Source organism: Cebus imitator, unplaced genomic scaffold (assembly GCF_001604975.1).
Source record: "Cebus imitator isolate Cc_AM_T3 unplaced genomic scaffold, Cebus_imitator-1.0 Scaffold201, whole genome shotgun sequence".
In the NCBI taxonomy this organism is placed as follows: Eukaryota; Metazoa; Chordata; class Mammalia; order Primates; family Cebidae; genus Cebus; species Cebus imitator.
In genome coordinates this window covers 2023295-2044461 of record NW_016107516.1, presented here as the reverse complement: position 1 = coordinate 2044461, position 21167 = coordinate 2023295, and the positions used below count along the sequence as shown (strand labels likewise).

At 39.0% G+C, this 21167-nt stretch overlaps 1 protein-coding gene across 18 annotated transcripts in view; it reads left to right on the top strand.

Annotated features, from left to right (window-relative positions):
* PHLDB2 (pleckstrin homology like domain family B member 2) overlaps positions 1-21167 on the top strand; it is a 226885-nt gene that overhangs the window by 163365 nt on the left and 42353 nt on the right. For 13 of the 18 annotated variants that reach the window (XM_017547812.2, XM_017547807.2, XM_017547810.2 and 10 more), the window contains 4 exons: positions 456-839; positions 6445-6588; positions 7636-7773; positions 19621-19749. In XM_017547812.2, coding sequence (XP_017403301.1) covers positions 456-839; positions 6445-6588; positions 7636-7773; positions 19621-19749 — 795 coding nt within the window. The remainder of the gene's footprint in view (positions 1-455; positions 840-6444; positions 6589-7635; positions 7774-19620; positions 19750-21167) is intronic. The other 5 variants (XM_017547815.2, XM_017547811.2, XM_017547806.2 and 2 more) reach the window with 1 other exon arrangement.

Sequence of the window (21167 nt, the reverse complement as noted above, 5' to 3'; positions counted from 1 at the left end):
AATCTCAGCGACTTTTGGGAGGCTGAGGTAGGAGGATCACTTGAGCCCAGGAGTTCAAGTGAGGCATGATAGTACCACTGCACTCCGGCCTTTAGAACAGAGCCAAACCTTGTCTCTCCCCCTAACCCTGCCCTTCAGAAACCTTGGAGCACTGATAAGTCATGAAGAGGCTTACTGAGTGCTGATGTGTGCTAGGGCCAGCCCTGTGATAAAATAAAGGGGAGAGAGTAAAAGCCAGAACTGAGTGTGGGAGGAAGTTGGGTGTTGTTAAACCCCATTTCACCTGGATCCTTAAATATGTCAATGAAAGATTATCAAAACCATCACCAGCCAAATGTTTCTGGGTTTATGTGTGGAATGCAAGCACCAGTCATCCCAGCCTTTTCAGTCTTTTTATTTGGAGTTGTGTTCATTCTCACAAACCCACTGATCTTCCCCTCCTCTCTGTGTTGTAGGAGAGACAGCGTCTGGAGACCATCCTCAATCTCTGTGCTGAATACACAAAGCCTGACAGTTGCTTATCTACTGGGACCACCGTGGCAGATGTGCAGAAAATCAACAAGGAGCTTGAGAAGCTGCAGCTCTCTGATGAGGAGTCTGTGTTTGAAGAAGCCCTCATGAGCCCTGACACAAGATACAGGTGCCACCGCCAAGATTCTCTCCACGATACAGACTTGGCAAGCTGTGGGATTCTCAGTCAGAGCAGTACCAGCTTCCTTACCGCCAGGAGCACTAGGAATGATGAAGTACTCAGCGACCTCACCCGGACTCCCCCACCACCATCCTCCACCTTTCCGAAAGCTTCCAGCGAGTCCTCTTATCTAAGTATCCTACCAAAGGTAATGCTGGCCAAGCAAAGATACTAGGATTTAGGGTCTAGGGCTGTGCATATGCTTTGGCCTGGAAACTGGTGATGTTATTATGCTACTTATTATTAATAGGTTATTAGCTGAGCAAGGTGCAGCAAATTCAGGTGTTTACTGTAAAGTAACAAATTTGCACTGTAAAAATGTAGCAGCACAGAAGAGTAGAAAGAAAGAACATTTCTCTTCTCCCTGCCCCCTTTCAGTTATATACCTGAGTGATAAGCAGGTGTAAAACTGGTGCTAAAATTGTCTTACCTGCCTTTCTAATAATTTTTGTGTATATGTGGCTGTTACAGGCATAGACAGGCAGATACACACACACAGTATTCTGTACTTTTTTCCCCTCACTAAATGCCTTGAGCATCTTTACATATTAGTATACACAGCTCTACCTCATTCTTTTTAATGAACAATGGTTTTCTTTTGTTTGCAACTACCATTTATATTCAGGGTTTTTTTGGCTAATAAAATCCATATGCAGCAAATATTGTAGCATATATATATATTTGCACAATTCTGCAAATGTGCCTGTGATATCACTTACTAAAAGTGGAATTGCTGGGTCAAAGAGCTTGTGTATTTTTCATTTTACTCAGTATTTCCAAATTGTACTTTCAAAAGACCATATTAAAAAAAAAGTCTGTATTTCCAGGTGACACTTTCACTAAGTTTATGTGCACACCTTGTTCTCCATACACTTGCCAAGGTTGCATATTGTCAAAATTTTTCAATTAGCCAAATTGATAGAAGTTTTAATTTGCTTTTCTTTAATTATGCATAAAGTTGGGGATCTTTTCATATTTTTAGTTATAATTTATATTTTTTGACCCACTTATTCTTGTTATTCACCCATTTTTTAATTGTTTTATTTGTCTTGTATTTTACTGAGTAGTAAGAGCTGTTTGTGGTTAAGCAGATTAGCCTTTTATCAAAAGTAGTCTTTATTTTGACTTTATATTTTTTGGACATATAGCAGCTTAAGATTTATTTGTACTCGTAAGTACTATTTAGTCTTCTGGGTATATGTTGGTTTAAAAATGTCTTCCTTTTGAGGATTTGTTAAATGGAGTTTAAGGAAAAATCTTTAAAAAAATTCTTTTTCTTTTTCTTTTTGTATGAGACTCAGAACCCCCAAATCTTTTGTTATTACGTTTTTCACACAGATTAATAATTTTTTTCTACCACAATTTAGTTTTTAAGTTTCTCTACTTTTCTTCTAAAAATGATTTGAAGGAGCTTACAAGAAAAGATAAAAATTATATTGGACTAAAATTAGAATAACAAAAATAGTAAAAAGAGGAAAAAGCAGATACCATATTCACAGGGTGGATTTACTTATTTAGGAATAAGAAGGATTAATGTATTGATTTGCTTAATTCATGCTTACTATTAAGTTCAACTGTGAGATTCTTTAATCTTTTGTTATAAGAGAAGGACACATTGATTCTTTAAGAGAAAGATATTGTCAAGGTACTAAATTCCGGCAGTAATCTATCACATTATTCAGGGGAGTTTGTGCATTTGTTTAACTACAGCAAGATTTTTACACTGAATGTTTTCCAGTCAGAAATCCTTTTCTACCTAATGAGATTTTCCATCATATACATCACAACTTTAGACTGTTGAATACATGTTGGACATCAATGTCTTCTTTTTTCTTTTCTTTCTTTCTTTTTTTTTTGACAGAGTCTTGCTCTGTCACCCAGGCTGGAGTGCAGTGGTGCAGTCTCAGCTCACTGCAACCTCTGCCTCCCAGGTTCAAGTGATTCTCCTGCCTCAGCCTCCTGAGTAGCTGGCACTACAGGTGCACACCATCACACCCAGCTAATTTTTGTATTTTTAGTAGAGACGAGGTTTCACCGTGTTAGCCAGGCCAGTCTGGAACTCCTGACCTCAGGTGATCCGCCTGCCTCGGCCTCCCATAGTGCCGAGATTACAAAAGTGAGCCACTGCGCCTGACTCATCCCTTCTTTTTGCTAGTGACCGTGTTTACCTTACTGATTCTCAATGGAGAGTAATTCTGAACAGGACATCTGTTTCTGTGGGCAGAGAGTTGCAGTGATTAGAAATCGGGATGGGGAAGAAAGTTGGGGCAGGGAGGAATCAAAAGTCGTTTGTGTTCAGGCACAGTAAATGACCCATCCGTTGAAAAGTTGAGCTATTGTCGTCAGCCATTGGCTTCCTTTTGATTTTAAATCTTTTCACATTTCTTCCTTCATGGAGATCTGCCATTTTTTTGTTAAAAACATTAAGCTGTGTGCTCTCTCTAAAGACTATCTTTGGGAGACAGGTTTCCTCCTGGAGAGGGCTATGGCAAGAATGCTGTTGGTATGTACATGAGCAGATCCTGGCAGATGTCTTTAATGGCTCGAGCGTGTAACTGTGGAATAGGAGGCCTCTGAAGCTTAGCGCAGCATCTGTTGTAGCAAGAGAGGTAAGACTGTATGCCCTGTAGAGGCAGGAAAGATCAGGGACACCCAGGGTACCACACAGCGGTGTAGAAAGAGTGCAAGTGAGGGAAGCTGATGGGTTTCAAGAAACACATTTTTTTACTTGTGACTTTCTGAAGATAGAAATATATTACCTTGAGATAGGAGATAGAAAATTAAAAAAAAAAAAACAACCTCATAACCATTTGTTTTGGATGCTCTTCCTCTTCAATTAATTTGCACACTGGATTATTTGCCTAACAAAGTTCAGTGTTAATACTCGATTTAGGGATAAATGGAGAAGAGAGGAATGTGAAAAACACTGTAAGTTGACTTAACTATACAAAACAACGATCTTAATGATATTTGGGAAACTTGAGAGTTACCAGTCAAGAACTTGCTTTATATAATACTTACAGATGCAGATGACCTTGGAAATATGCTAATTTTACTTGGCCTTCCTGAACCACCTCCTGAGGTAAAAGTTGTCTGGAAAGGTGGCTCATCTTTCTCCTTTTGAGTCCCTTGCACCCCTGTCTCCTTTGGCTGCAGAAGAGTTTTAAGAAGAAATCTGTGAAAAGGGGGCAGGTAGAAAGTGTCTTTTCCTCTGTCATCTCTCCCCTTTCCTGCATGGATCAAGTTTCCCCGAAGATAACATATTAGAGGATGCACATACATGTGTGAGGTGCTTATTAAAACATGTCACTGTTAGTAGATTCTTGTCCATTACTGTAAAAAAAAAAAAAATTGCCAGAGAAATTAAAATGAAGAGCATATGTTTAGAATTACAATGTCTCTGACACTATAATACTTAAAGCTACTCAGTGGCTACCACACCTTAGCTTTCTATTGGTTTTCTTTATTTGGTTAATAAATGAGATTACATTGACCTCACCCCATTCTATCATAAAGCGTTCAGTTTTAGAATGCTTCCTGGAGATTTTGTTTCTTATAAATAACTTAGAAAGAAAAGCCATGAACATTTCCTAGATGGCATTTGTGGCTTTATTGCCACAAACAGTATCTTAAGTTGTCTGTCATGAGACATATCTATTGTGATAAACTTTCTAAAAACTTTGAATTATGCAGATGATTCCCACTCCTAACCATCTTTAAAGTTTGGAGTTTTGCAGATTGTTCTGTTGTTTTGTATTTTTCTTAACGCCTTGTGTCCACCTGTGAGAGAGATATTTTTAAGCCATGTTGGAAGTAGAAACCTAATATGTAATCTTGACCCAACAGGATACTGGCCTTGGTGAGGCTTTCCTGCTAGGATTATTCGCAGTGATTCTGGAATGCCGTTTCACTGTTACAGGCATTCCTCAGGGCTTAAAACAGGCACCTTAGTATTAGGACAATGAGCTTCATTGTCTGTGATAAAAAGGTCAACAGTTGTTTTATTAGTTGGTAAGATATTGGATGTAAGATGACAAAGAGCTAAATGTCAAAGCTTGGAAGAGCTGCTTACCTTCATCCTAACAAACCTGAGGTACTGAATTCTGAATAATTGAATCACTTTAAGAAGCTACAAAGTAGCCAGGCATGGTGGCTCAGGGAGGCTGAAGCCAGGGGGATCACCTGAGGTCCAGAGTTTGAGACCAGACTTACCAACATGCTGAAAGTTTGCCTCTACTAAAAATACAAAAATTAGCTGGGCGTGGTGGTGGGCGCCTGTAATCCCAGCTACTTAGGAGGGGAGGCTGAGGCAGGAAAATCACTAGAACCCGGGAAGCAGAGGTTACAGTGAGCTGAGATTGCACCATTGTACTGCAGCCTGGGGGACAGAGCAAGACTCTGTCTCAAAATTAAAAAAACAAAAAGCTACAAAGTAGAATAAAGAATAAAGAATATAAATATGAATAAAGAGTATGAAATATGACATGATGGATGGCTTCTTAAAGGTATTATCAAGATTGTCAAATTAAGTGAATCTAGTGAAGTATGCTAAAGGGATTTTTTTCGGGGTTTAATTTTAAGCTGCTTTTTTTAACAATTACTGACAAATATTCAATAATTTACTCAACTGGGCTGCTGTTTTCAATTTTCATTTGTGAAACAGTATAATTATTGACTTCCTGATTCAAAAAATTACTTCTTTTTCAAAAAGGGATAATTTGAATAAATGATATATTTATTCTGACACATATTATATATAGAAAGATTGGTTTGTACCCGGTGACATCCAAGATAACCTGAAATTCTAGAAGGAGGAGGCTCTTTGTATTCACTCCATTCTCTTCTTGAACAATAAACAGTCGCATTTTGACTGGGTGTGTGATCTACAATTTTGCTTTCTTCCCTGGGCATCTGTCATTAGCTCCGTTCAGGAGTGTATCTGAGCACTCTGTCACTTAATTTGTTTCTCGACTTTCTTATTTCTTGCCAACGAACCAGTTTTTCCATGAAGTAATTTTACAAATGGTGGCCAGTGTCCTGTTTTAGGGCGTGTCTTAGATGCTATATAGCAGGAAGGTCTATAGGACAAAGACAGGAAATAGTGTACTAACACGAAAGTGAAGCTTCCATTAACTTCATACCGAGGGTGTAGTCTTAAGTCATTTTATGCCTCCCCAAAGTGATGTGCCCTTGCTTTTCTAATGTGTGTTGAGAAGGAAATACATAAGCTCCTTTGCAGTTAACTCTAGCAGCAACATCCAACAGTATGCCTAAGAGATTCAAGAGGCTTTTATAGGAGATGTCCTCACCTTGAAGATGGCAGAGAATATTGTGCTTGTAATGACCGTAGCAGCATGCTCAAGAGATCCCTGAGGACAATGTCACAAGTCTTCTGTCAGTTCTCGTTCTCTGTTGTGCTGAACTTTCTCTGTAACCTTGGAGAAGTCAACTCCGTCTCTACGTTCCACATCTTTCTTATCTGTATAATCTCTTAGTTCTTTTAGCTTCAAAAGGATATGAATTGGTGAACTGAAGTTGTTTTGTCTGAAGTCTCTTGAGAGCCTAATTGTTGAGGATGGCATAATGTGGAAAAAACACACCAGAGCTCTAAGCGTGCAATTGCAGGGATGCTTTTAAAATCTACATGGGCATGGAGACCCGGAAACGCTAGACCTGTGAATCGTTTACAAGTCAAGGTGGGACATTCTAGAACTGATGTATGAATAATCCATTTCTGTATTGATTAATCGTAGACCCCAGAGGATATAAGTGAAGAACAGAGATCTCAGGAGTTGGCTGCAATGGAAGACACCCGGATAGTCATTCTGAACAACCTCGAGGAACTTAAACAAAAAATCAAAGACATAAATGATCAGATGGATGAATCTTCCAGAGAGGTAAACTTTTTACCCTCTCCCCTCTTTTCTTGCTTTCCTTTAGCTTAAAAATATTGCTGCTCATTCAGGTACAGGCTTTGGAGCCCTGATACATAGAAGTCAACATAAGCAAACATTTATTCAGTGGGTTCTGTGTGTAGGGTAAAAATACCCTTTTTCTACATTCCTTTTTTCTGTTTTTTTTTTCTAACCAGATGACATAAATGTACTACACTCTCTTTAATGTACTTTATGAATCTTCAACCAACTTTGTCTTAACTAGTATGTGCTTTCTGACCTAACATAGGATCTATCAGCTGAAGTGCCCTGTATTTAGATTTCAAGGTCAAATCCAACAAATGTTTTCTGAGCATGCTTTATTGTGAATTGGATATCACATTGGCACCATGATGAAATTCACACACAGCTCAGAAATAGATCCAGCTTTCTAGAGGTTTGCAAACTAGGGAACAGACAGACACATATTGCATAACTATAATGGAGGACAGTGGCATTTTTTATGTTACCTCCATCGCATGAGAAGGGGCACGTAATTCTGCCTAGGGAAGATCTGTGTGTCTGTCCTTACAGATGATGCCAGTAGGCCCTTAAGTGGTTAGGGGACTGCTCACCTGTTGTCTTGTATAGAGACGCTGGAAGCCCCTCCTGCTGGCATTGCAGAGCTCACATGCTGCGCTCGGGTAACTTTCTCTTCCCATGCTCTAGGGACAGAGAAAGAAGGACGTGGCTGCTCCCATGGTGGTCTGTGCTTGAGTTTGAACCTAAGCAAATAGGCAAAATATCCTTGAGAAGTGAGCAGAAGAGGGGTTATAGTAGAAAAGTTAGGTGATAAGATAACTAGTTTTTTTGTGAATATATTCTAAGCTCTCTAGCTTTCTTATATGGGAATCCTGATTTCACATGGGCTCTCTGGAGTGTTCTCAGGCCCCCAATCTCGCTGATACAGTATGACTTTTGGAAGTCTGTAGTTGCAAATGTATCTCTAGGGTGGGCAGTTGAGACTATCCTGAAGGTGAAACACTTCTGAGCTTTGGTCTGTGTCCTTAGTTGGATATGGAATGTGCTCTCTTGGATGGAGAACAGCAATCTGAAACAACTGAACTTATGAAGGAGAAGGAGATTTTGGATCATCTAAACCGGAAAATAGCTGAACTGGAAAAGAACATTGTTGGTGAAAAGACCAAGGTAAAAGAAAATATTTCGATGCAATTTTCATGGGCAAAGTGGTGGTCTCAACTGATTGAATTTAAATGTTGAATGGATTACTGTGGTTTTGGATTTGTGTGTCATGTTCCTGGAGACAGTGGCACTAGAGAAAAATCCTAAGATCATACATTGCCAGAAACTAAGAACTGCCAGGTACCGGGCAGCTGATGCTGAGAAAGCAGATATCATATAATTTGTGAGCCGATATTCCTGACAGCTGTATTCTACTTGACATGAGTGAGTTGTTTGTTTGCTTTTTTTCATTGGCCTTTCTGCTTTTCTGATTCCATTGTGTTTTTTAAGTAATTTTTTAGAATACGGAAGTTCTTTACCACTGCTGCCCTATAGGGATGGCTTAAGCATATTCAAATAGGGTTGCCTCATTTCTTTTTATTTTTCTGTTTATTAAACAGATGAATGAGAACCATTCATCTCACCTGCTTCGCCTTGCTATTGTTTACAATGCAATTGCACTGCTTTTTGACAAATGAATTGAAGTTTCTATATTTTCTTCTGGGGAGAGTCCTCCCACACTGCCAAAGGAAAGTTATCTGTGAAACACAGTTGACACTTATCTTGGAAAAGGTCCTACATATACATTTTGGATCACAACCTGAATGTTGGCTGATATCTATTAGGGAAAGTAAGAAAAATCACTTGCAGATTTAAAAATTCAGAATGGTAGTTGGGTTTTTGATTTGTCTGTGCATGTGTTTTTTTCCTCTGGGAAATATACATTACTCTCTTCTCCCATTCTGAATTAGTTAGAGCTGAACTAAAAACATTCCAATAAAACTGAAAATTCCAATTTGAGAAAGAAAAAAGCAACTAAGCTTTAACACATTCTTCCTTACTCACCATGTTCTCCACTAAGCTGAGAAAAAGAAAAATTTTTTAGTTTGAGTAAGTTCTAGTGGTAATGTGTGGAAGGAATTTCTGCTGAATGTGACTTTCTTTTTAGGCTCTTATTTGTTTAAGACCTATAAATAAGGGCATTTGATCTTGGTGCCAGAGAATGAGCTCAAAATGACAGTCAGAAATAAAAGTAAAATTAAATGCTACACATCAATTCTTGGTGGCCAGCATGTCAGAATTAAACTGCAGAGACTTTCCATATTAAATTTTATGTGTATTCATTCTGCCCCCCAAACATTTAAGTAGTATTTGGGTAGTGGGTGTATTTTTCTCAAAAGGCCAAAAGCAAGTCAAAGAATTGACTGTCTAAGTCTGCAGTCCAGAGGGATTCAGCTACTGGCTATGCTTCTCAAAGATTCTGCAAGAAGCCTTCATTGGAGGAATCAGATGTCTTGTGTTGATATTTATCAATATTTTACTATCAAGTAAATACTAAGTAAGTAGTAGTAGAGTAGTTTTATTGCTATTTATGTCATACTGGAAAACTCATTCAACATAGGAATTGGGTATCATGTTCCCTGTGAACCCTCCTGCCGTCCTAATCTGCATAGTTATTTATTTTGTGTATCTCACATATAGCATGGCCTACGAACTCTATTTGTGTATGTCCCATTAGTATCAGATTCTACACTAAAGTGAAGCAAATTGAGCCAATGTTAGATCTCACTTCCCAGGAAAAGTTATGTTATATTCTCAAGAGGTACAGGTAGAATTCTAGGAATGTGGGCAGAAACAAGCAAGGAAGCCACCTCCATCCTTCCTAATATTGTTTTGATGGCTTGACAGAGGCTATGCACCAGAGAGGGGACTCCAGGGACTTGACGCATAGGACCAGCTCAAACAGCTGTGAGGGGATTAGTTGGTCTTAGAAGGTAGGATTATTGTCTGTCATCACATCATGTGAAAAATGGCAGAAACTGGCTTTGGGTGAGGAACTCCAGAAGAGGATGAAGGAACTGGAAACAAAGACTGGTCTAGATGATGTTACTATGTATTTTTGACAACTGAACTCAAATAGAGACTCAACATAGCTTGGCGAAAACATTATTATGTTTCTCAAATAAATGTATTCCACCATTTAATGCCACAGCTATTTCATACACTCTGTTCATACCCCCGGCCCACTTTCATCCCTCTGACTCAGAGATCATCTTACCACCTGCTCTGCAGAGAAATTAAAAGCATCCCATCTTCTCACAGTGAAGTGGGGGTTCCCTCCTTCCATCAAAGACTAGTCTCATTGGATGTGCTCTGTGTGTCATCCCATCCCACCTTCTTTAGGTCTTTAGTCTTTCTGCACCCTCACCCCCTGGGATCAGTTTCTCCCTCTTTGCTGTCAGCATACCAACATTATTATTTTTAAAATAAATTACTACTTTATTCATTAACAATAAGCTACTGCCTTACCTTTCTTATCTTCATTGTAGCTAAACTTATCAATTTTCTGAGTCTACTGTGTCTCCTTTTCTTCATTTTCCAGTTAAACATTCTTCCCCCTCCAGTTGGCTTAGATCTCTACTCCTCCATCAGATTTTCTCCTGTTAAGACTACTAAAGACCTCAGTGCCACCCAGCCTGCTGCGTGCATTCCAGTCCCTTATGATCAGACTCCGGAGCAGCATCCGGCACAGGGGACAGCTCTTTTTCTTGGTCCTTCTTCACTGCCTCCCTCTTCTTGGCCTCTGTGTACCACAGCCTTCTGGTTTTCTGTCCATTTCTCTGACCTCTTTCTCACTCTTTATCTCTGATCTGAACTCATGTCTCTTGTACCCTCGTGTCCTTCTGTTGCTATGGCTTCAAATAACTTGTATATGCTGGTGACTATCATAGGGATTTCGCTAGTCCATACCGTTTTTGAAACACTGACTCATATCCTGTAGCCTACCTGACATCTCCACTCAGATATTTCATGAGTATTTCCAACTGAACACACCCATACCTGAACTCTTGATCTTATCTGTTCCCTTGCTTCCACCCTCCACCCTCAATCCTCCAGTTTTACCAACCAGGAAATTGTGTCTCTCTTCACCTATATGTTCAGCAGAAACCTGGAAATTGATCTTGACACGTCTTTCCTATCGCCCCTACATCCAGTTGATTACCAACTTATTTCTCAATTACTTCAACATCTCTGCATCTCCACTAACAGCATTCTCTTCTCTATTAAGAAAATCTCTTATTTAGTCTATTTCCACTTGCTTTCCTTCAATTCATTCTCTTCACAACAGCCAATGTGGTTAAAAAGAAGAAATTAGATTGTATTGCTGTGGTTTGTGTCACGCTGTACTTGATTATACATCCAAATTCCTTAGTGTGATCTGTCACCAGCCTGTCACCACCCTCCCATTCTTCACGTCACTCTCACAGTCGCCTTCCTTTCTATCTTTCTATTTGTTAAAAGATTCACCCTCCCCCAACCCCAGTCCTTTGCAGATACTGTTTTCCCCTACCTGGCATTCTCTTCCCCATATGCCATGCCTCATTGGTCTGTCTTTCAGGGCTCAAGATCACTGTTAGTTTTTCAGAAAAGTCTTCCTAGACCTTTCCAGTTCAGATTAGATTTTCCATGCTGTTCTTTTTACGGATAAACATTTTCTAATTTATGTTTGTTTGGGGGTTACTAGACATTTATTTCCTGCTCTAGCCTGTGAAATAGAGGAAAGCACTAGGGCACTGTAATACACTGTTTATCCAGCCCATAGCATGTGCCAAGTTACTGCCCAGTGTGCTTGGGAATATTGTTGTTGGATTTTCCTGCTAATGGCTAGTCCAAGCTGGGCCTTAGCAAAACACTGAGCCAAACACCAGCCAAAGAGCTACGTGCAGCCAAGTTTCAGGACAGCTGGGCTGGGCTGCCCGCCTGCACATGCCAGGAGGCCTGTAGTCACACGGCCCATCATGCCAGAGCGTAAGACAGAAGGAGGAAGTGGCCTTTGCCCTTAGAGATCGCATTTCCTCTTCCATACACCTGTTGCTGTGGTCAGATATAAACCCTGGAATGAGAAAAGCAAAACCTGAAAAGATATCTCTGTTGGGCAAGCTCCGATTCAGATGTGGATAGTACATCCTGTAAGCCTGGCTCTAGCATTTTGGAGACAAAACCGGAGCCATAGGAAAAATGTGTGATAATACGTCAGAATACCTCAACCTTCAAATCTTTTATTTTTCATTTTTTGGGGGATGGAATCTCTTTCTGTTGCCCAGGCTGGAGTGCAGTGGCACAGTCTTGGCTCATTGCAAACTCCTCCTCCCAAGTTTAAGTGATTCTCTTCCTCAGCCTCCCGAGTAGTTGGGATTCCAGGCACCCACCAGCAGGCCCAGCTAATTTTTATAGTTTTAGTAGAGACAGGGATTTCTCATGTTGTCCAGGCTGGTCTCCAGTGCGTCATGTCAGGGGTTATCTGCCTGTCTTGGCCTCCCAAAGTGCTGGGATTACAAGTGTGAGCCACCACGCCCACCCATCAGCATTCAAATCTTGATGTGAAATTACTGATGTTATTTTCTTGGCTCTAAAGATTGATCTGTAATAGTACTTTTAGCTGATTTAGAAATGCATTTTGTTTAGCATATTTAGTATAAGTTAATATGTATTATACATGATTGGTATTTATTTATATGTTACCATATAAAGTATAAACTATAGGCATCCTTATATAGAAAACATAAAATATAGACAGTTTATTCTACTATGTGTTTATTGAACATTTTTGCAGCAGTTTCCTGCACTGGCCGTTTATTACCCCTAGGGGTACCACTGTTAAGAGCATCAATAAGCCTGTTTCCCTCTGACCTTGAGATACATGCCACCTGCCTATTGTGTTCTCAGGTAGTAGCCTCATTAGGGATGAAGGCACCGTGAACATTGATAAACCTTAAACCAGGGTCTAACTCGAACATAAACCTGGAGGGTATATTTATTTGGTGAAGCAGTAAGCAAAGAGACCATCACATTTTCTTAATGCAAGTGAAAGAAGAAGATTGGGTCCTCTGGTCTAGTAAACTGTTTTCATTTAATGGGCCTGGTGACAGTAGGGAAATCACTAGCACCATGAAGCCAAGCTTGGGCAAAGGCCTGACCGGGGAACTGGCTTCCTTGCCTTTCACTCCCCATCCCCATTCCAAGACAAAGCCTGATCTTAGGCAATGGCTAAGAAGATACGGATGTGTGCATCTGTTTGTGTAGGTTTTCTGTCTTCGTCTATTTCTGGCAACATTAAAATCTTGAAACCAAAAATAGTTTTTCAGTTTCCTCTGTTTCTGGATTATCTGTTTTTATCTGTGCTTTTTTTTTTTTTAGCATACAAAAATCAAGTCAACTGTACCAAAATTAAATAAAATGGTTAAAAACAGGCTCTGATTCAGTAGACTTGCTCAAGGGTCTTTCCATGACCCAGATGGTAATCATAAATCTCAAACCATCCTTTTGTTTAAGGACAAATATTGTGTGTCTTCACACAGATGCATTGTTACATTTTGTTGCCATCCTAGCCTGCATACTTAAACACATAAAACACACTTGAAGGTTTGAAGCTTAAAGCACTCTGTGCTGTACAACATGTTCCTGAGTGAAATCTTAAATTCTTTGACTTCCTAATGTTTCTACAGTAAGCATATGCCATTGTATGTTAAATGGTTAAATCTTTTTTCCCATGATTTTCTTGCCAAAGTACCTGTTACTTCCTCTCCATCCTTCCTTTGGAGCCAGGGAAAGACAGTGAGCCTAGCCCAGAATTCTTCAGCAAAGTGTTAATGCCTCTTGAGTGCAGAACAGGTGCCAAGTCACAGTCAGTGTGCAGAAGGGACCCAGCCCTTCCCGTGCCTCTTTCTTACATTTCAAAGTTAGCTCCCTGGTCAGAGGAAGTGGAATTGTATAATGGGATTTGGGGATTAAGTCAATAGGATTCCAGATTGAGGCTATTTTTTTCTGGTAGTTGTTTGATTACCTAAGTGCTGAGTTTCTGATTTTCTCGTTTTTTTCTTTACTAAATATCCATCAGTTGTATAATCAAAATGTCAAAGCCAAAGGGAAGAAAATCTAAGAAAGAAATAAATATAGGATGTGCCTCTTTAGAGGCAGAGAACAAGTACTCAACAATGATTATTTGTTTGCAGAGGACTAGAATCTTTCCTCTGCAATTCCAAAATCTGAAAAGTTTTATGGGGGAAAAAAGTTATTTTGTAAGGTTGAATATTCATAAATGTAGCTACAGAAATAGTAACATGTTTGATTAGAGGGTACTGCTCCAAACCTTACTGGAAATGTCATAAAATATATGCTCTGTAATCTGTGTTACCTCTATCAAGTTTAGAATATTCCAATACTGAAACACTTCTCGTCTTACATAGTGTCATGGATGTATATATATGTCCGCACTTATCAAAAGGAATACTTAAACACAGGCCGTGTTTTTGCATGTGAATTCTACATCAATAAAGCTGTTAAAAGAAAGATGAATTTCACATAAATGATTATGGGCCTAAAATATTTGCCTAATCTATGAACCTATAAGGATGCCTGCCTCCCAAACAAAACCACAGGGTTTAGGAACTGGAAGGAAAGGGATTTCAGGATATACAGATAGGACTTTGGATGGACCTCCCTTTAAAGTGGTGGCTGGCCAGGCATGGAGGCTCACACTTGTAATCCCAACACTTTGGGAGGCTGAGGCAAGAGGATCACTTGAGCTCAGGAGTTCAAGACCAGTGTAGGCAACACAGTGAGACCTCACCTCTGTCAAATAAACAAATAAATAAATACATGAAGGCTTAGAGACTTTAAATTTTAACATATCACTGCATCAATTCCAAACCTGATCCCATGTCTAATGAAATGTGGCCTGAGTGCCTAGAGTGTGCTGGGTTCTGTGCTAAACAATTTGGAAATTACAAAAGTAGATTTTAATTTTTAGGAAAATCTTTATCATGCTAACAGGGTTGCCAGAATTAGCAAATAAAAATACAAGAACCTCAGGTACGTTTGAATTTCAGACAGAGAATTATTTTGTAGTGTAATTATGTCCCATGCAATAATTGGGACATACTTAACATTATAAGTCATTTGTTGTTCACCTGAAATTCCAATTTAGGTGAATGTCTTCTGTTTTATCTGGCAGCCTTACAAATCAATAAATTTGTAACCTTGAGCCATCTGTTTATCAAGTATTACACACTTAAATATGGTTAAATGTTTTTTAATTGGTATTCTAGAATATTCTGTGTAGCATTGAAACTCCAAAGGGTTAGCAAATTAAATTCGTTTATTCCTACAGTAATACAACTTAGAAGAGAGACAATTTATGTTATTGTCCTCTCACCTTGAGATCTAGCAGAATAAGTAGTCCTTTGATAAGCCTTAAATTTTTTTTTTCTTTTTTTTTTTGAGACAGAGTTTTGCCCATGTTGCCCAGGCTAGAGTGCAATGGCGTGATCTTGGCTCAATGCAACCTCTGCCTCTCGGGTTCAAGTGATTCTTCTGCATCAGCCTCCCGAGTAGCTGAAACTACAGGCATGTGCCACCATGCCCAGCTAATTTTTGTATTTTTAGTAGAGATGGAATTTCACCATGTTGGCCAGGATGGTCTTGATCTCTTGACCTCGTGGTCCACCCACCTCAGCCTCCCAAAGTGCTGGGATTACAAATGTGAGAGCCTTGCATTTTTAAGGTCATTCAAGATTATTGGTAACTCGTGTGCAAGTTCAGATTCTTTAGTGTAAACTTTGTAACACTCCTGATCATTTGTATGGTTAGATGATAAATATTTTGCCTCCGAATTTGAAATGATCATCCCTGTCTATATGTATATTGCCTATTGGGATCTGTCACAGTTTTTGTTTGGTTTACTTGAGGCATTTAATTTAAATGTAAAAAACTTACAATTGGGATATTATTTGTAAGAGAGGCCTTTTTTACTATGAAGTAAAGGCACTAGGACAAAATATTTTAATATTTAGTTTTGGTGGATCCTGTATTAATGTTCTGTGTATTCATTAGAAAAATCAAATTGTAGTTGATTGCTTTTGCCTCTCATGTAACCCTGGGTGGCTAAGTCAGTGGGTCTCAACCTGGCTGCATATCAGAAAACCTGGAGAGATTTTAAAACGCTTGTTACTAAGCCTTATGTCCCTGGATTTGTAACTAAATTGGGTCCTAGGAAACAGTATATTTAAAAGCTCCTCCGCATTGTTCTAATGGAGTAACTGGACTGTGCTACATGAGGACAGGATCTATTTCCCTCTTTTCTCTCCTCTCCTCTAGTTCTCTTTCAGTTGTTACTGGGCAAGTGAACAAACAACGCACTATGGAAGCAAATATAGGCCCAATTTTATAAACTGATTTCTACCTTAATTTACCCATGAATAATTTACGTTTGTCAATATAAGAATGTGGAGTTCTAGGAACGTCAGTCTTGATATACAAAATAGGTCAAACCTGGCATGAATTTGTGACTCAGCTGGATTTTGCTGGTACATCGAGGGAAGACAAGTCAAAGTGAGAACAGTGTTGTCTCTTAGAAAGTCCTGTTCTGTTTGTGGTTTTATAAATGCCCTCTTGTACATCTGGATTTTCTTGGAGTGTTTTAATTCCTACTAATCCTATTTTTTTTTTCCAATAAAGTGAAATTGTGTTAAATTTCTTAAAAATGCATTTTAGACTGGGTGCAGTGGCTCATGCCTAGAATCCCTGCACTTTAGGAGGTTGAGGTGGGAGAATCACTTGAGCCCAGGAGTTCAAGACCACCCTGGGAAACATAATGAGACCCCCATCTCTACAAATAAAAAATAAAAAATTAATCTGGTATGGTTGTGCACACCTGTAGTCCCAGCTGCTTGGGAGGCTGAGATGGGAGAATCACTTGAGCTCAGGAGTTAAAGGCTGCAGTGAGCTGTGATCACACCACTGCACTCCAGCCTGGAGCACAGAGTGAGTCACTGTTTAAAAAAAATTTTTTAATTCATTTTTTTTCCCTGAAAGTACATTTATAAATCTTTTTAAAAAAGTTATATTATCTCCCAATTTGGTGTTTGGAAAATATTATTGTACCCATTGTAGCTAGAATAGGTGAGTTTGCCAATTTAAATATGGAGGAAGGGAATAACCTCCATTTTAATATTTTGTATTTAAAAAGCAAGATTCCCTAAACCCTCAAATGCCATCTATTTTACATTCACTGTAGAAGGTGAAACTTTCAGCTCTAATTAACTGCTTGCCTAGAGCTAATTTTCCTTTAAAAACTTCCTGGGCAATAAATAGAATAGAAGAATATTAATTTCTTTCTGGCCGAAAGTTGGTCTATTCTGGCTCTCACAGGAGGGATATCACCTCTGTGGTCCTCTGATTTACGGCTGGGCCCACCTGCCACTGGCCTTCTTTCATCCTTTCCCTTCACTTCCTTTGCCCTAGCTTTGGCCCCACTGAGCTTTTGCTCTGGGACCCAGGTAGTGGTCACAGCGTTACTGATAGACAGAGAAGCTGCAAAAAGTTCTAATGGTGCCTACTTCCATAATTCTTCTAAATGCCCTCTTATATGAATTATGAAATATTTTCAGCACCTCAGAAGTAAGGCACTATGTAAACATAGGTTTCTTAAAAATTATTATTAGTTGTTGATTTGAGTTTACTACTATGTTTTAGGCCAGTGGCTTTCTGTATTATCAAATATTGTATCAGTGTTTTCTATCAAAAATAACTTTAAATTTTAGGGCTTTATACATGTGCTATTAAATTATAATAAGTAGTCTTCTTTTTCAATTACTTTTTAGCTTTCCATTTGGAGGCACAGTTGCTGCAGAGCCTGGTGATGCAGTACCTAGAAATAGAACTCTATTGGGATAAAATTATTTTGCTGTGTAAATAGGGCAATCTTTGATGCATACACATAGGAAAGAATACATTTTCTTAGCCAAAGGACAACAGGTATTCTCTATTGCTGGTTTTATTAAAGCAAAAAATAATTCTGAATCAAAAGCCTAGCCAGTACTAGTATATTCAGTTTTACTGTGGATCAGCACAGGTGAGCATCCTTTCTTCTGTTAGCAATGCCATTGCTTTCTCCAGCCCTGGCACAGTTGGTGTGTACAGTGAGTAAGCTGACTGCTGAAGGTCGAAGAAACTTTCTTTGTAGTCTGTTAAAGTTTTAAGTTGTTATGGAAGCATTTTAGATTGATATATGAAGCAGGGGTCTCAGGTTTATGACTTCCGAACTTTTATGAAAATTACATTTCTAAAGCCAAATACACATTTCTAAATTTAAGTCAAAATTGGAGACTCAGGTGAACTGGTATTGAAGTCATGTAGTTTTAGATGTGAACCATAACATCTTTTATACAGAATCTATGTGTTTACGTAGGAAATCATGGCCATTTTGATTTTTAAAAAAAGTAGTAAGGATAATTTCATAGGACTATTTCAGAGAAAAATCCTTAAAAAGAATCCTTCTGTGATATGTTTAGAAGCTAGTTTTGTTTCTACCAGTTTATATAGAGGGCATATAAGGAGGGGAAGGTGGTGGTCATTTTGCTTACTGAAGGTCACATTGTCAAAGCCATTCATAAAGTGCTTTTGTTTAGGCTGAGGGTGTTAAACGAGGAGAAAACATGTCTAAAATTTGTTTCAAGTGTTCAGAGCATCATAAAAAGAAAAACACACGTTGGGAAGACTGGCACAAAACAAAATGAAGTTTTGTTCCTTAATTTTGTTTTTGTGTTCTTGAGAAGGAGCCTCGCTCTGTCGCCCAAGCTGGAGAGTAGTGGCACGATCTTGGCTGACTGCAACCTCTGTCTCCAGGGTTTAAGTGATTTTTCTGCCTCAGCCTCCTGAGTAGCTAGGACTACAGGCGTGTGTCACCACATCTGGTGAATTTTTGTATTTTAGGTAGAGACGGGGTTTCACCACATTGGCCAGGCTGGACTTGAACTCCTGACCTCGTGATCTGCCCGGTTCGGGCCTCCCAAAGTGCTGGGATTACAGGCATGAGCCATGAGCCACCATGCCTGGCCTGTTTCTTAATTTAAGAGATAGCGTTGTAAGGCCATGCAATCACGGTATTAGAGTATTTGCCTATTACATCCTAGAGAACGTCCAGGGTCTCATTGGCACGTGTGACTTGGAAGGGATTTAGGATTACCTTCTTTCTCCTTTCTTCTCTGACTCTTTTCTTTTTTTCGCAGTTTGTGTTTCAATTTTTCATGTCAGTCATTGTGGGAAAGTGTATTTCCACAGTCCCCGTCACATTTTTGGTGTGTCTGAGCTGCCCGATATGCCTCCTCACTTGCTGCTGTCTATGTTGCATTTTTCCTACTTCTCTCAGTCCTTGAATAATCTTTCTGGATTAAGATTTTGCTAACTATATAAGTTCTGAGGTTTTCCAAATAGCTAGAACTGTTTCAGGTGTTGGGGATGTCAATTAATACACCTAGAATTCCTCTAACCTGAGAACAAAACCAGTAAATTCCAAAACTTGCCGTGCAGATGCCTTGGGTGAGTTAGGCTATGTCAGTAATTGGGATGAATGCTCCCTTTCCTTTGTCTGGGTCTCTGACGGGTGACTCTTGGTAAGGCTTGCTTATGAACTTGATTGGAATTTCTTTTGTTGTCAGCCAATGACCAACACTCAATGTGACCATTGCTTTCCCTGCTTTTGTAACATGGTGGCAGGAAGGAGGGAGGGAAGGAAGGCAGGAGTCATTGCCATGATGTGGACTGTGTTTGGAGAATGCAGAAACTCCCGATCCCCTTGTCTTTAACTTCCACTTACATCCTTTTATCCCAGCCACTAACAAGATATGTTTCCACGTTCACAGAATGTCCAGGGTTTGTGGATGTTTGTTTGTGTTATCCTTGAGAAATGTTCACTAGCACCTGCTTGGGGTGTGAAGGTAATTTCTATTCTATTTTCTGGTTTCTGAACTTCAGGAGAAGGTAAAGCTTGATGCTGAAAGGGAAAAACTAGAGAGGCTTCAGGAGCTTTACTCCGAGCAGAAGACCCAGCTGGACAATTGTCCTGAGTCCATGAGGGAACAGTTACAACAACAACTGAAGAGGGTCAGTAGCAAACAGGAATGCACCAGTTATTTTGCTTTCCTTTTTTGTTTTTCACTTAAGTGCCACTTACCTGTGACTTACTACTTCCTATAGCATAAGTTTGCATAAGTTCTAGTCGTTAGATACTTTTAAATGGAAAAATGCATGCTAACAGTATATATTATTCTATGCTAATCAGTTTTTTAAATTCCTTGTTAGAGTCCTTCACCTAATTTATAATGCAAAACCATTCTGGAGCCATTTTTTTGTGACAGAAGAAGCTATTTCTGATATGTAGTCAACATCGTCATAGCATTTCTATCAACTGACATCTTCCCCTGCGTTCTCTGCTGCTTCATGAGTCCTATTTACCCTTGAATATTTTTTTCTTTAGCTTGATTTTATACTCTTGTCCCAAAATTATTCTATTTTCTGATTTGCTCCCCACCAGCAAGTGTTTTGTTTTTCCTTTTCGTTCTGCTGCTTAGTGACATTTAACTAATTAGTCCAATCACAACAATTAAACACCAAGACCCAAGTTGCAAGGTATTACTAATACCCTCAACATCTCATGTGAGCTTCATAATTTTAAAGAACTTAATGCAACATAGACTTTCTTGTTAACCTTTGTCAAGTTATTCCCTGATCCTTAAGGTTGGCAGTGTTTAACACAAGCACACTGGTTATCTTCTGAAAGCAAGACTTCCTGGGTGGATAGTTTCACAAACACTGGCACAGCCACTTAATATTTCATAGTCTCTTGCCAGCTGGGTCATATCCTTTAAACAGCAGGCCCAATAAACTGCTTCCCTCTGGGGAAGCAGTCATTAACAGTTTTGGACATCTGAAAGAGTCACGTAATAGTAATTTGTCCTAAGTGAGTAACAATTTATGATTCTACCTGAATATAACAAGCTAGTTTCATCCACGTTTTTATGTCTGTACCTTTTTGGGAATGGGCATGTTGAAAAATTTATTGTCATAGCACATCCTTGAAAATTCTTAAGATGACCTTTAATACAAAAATATTTGCTACCTCTGAGAACATCACTAGGTGAAGGAAAATCACAGTTAAAACTTTTCAATGTATTGCAGAAATTGAGAGCATCTTAATAATGAGTATCCAGTGCAGCCCTTTAAACTGCAGCATAACAGTTTTAGTATTTATTTCTTGCAATGTTGGAGCAAAGAAAATTTTAACAGTGTTTCTTCCCTTTACTCCTTTTATTGTGTAAAGCTGAATTTGTTGTAAGAAGATGAAACTTCCTGCTTCTCAGTCACAGTTCTCTGAAAATTTTGTGATAAAAATGATTGGAAGAAAACTAGTATTTGTAAAGTAATTTTGGTTTGTAATTTGTTTGTGTTTATGCTAGTTAACAAAAGAGATGGGAAAACTGATTTATTTTTCCTATTTGCTTACAGTTTTTTTTTTTTTTTTT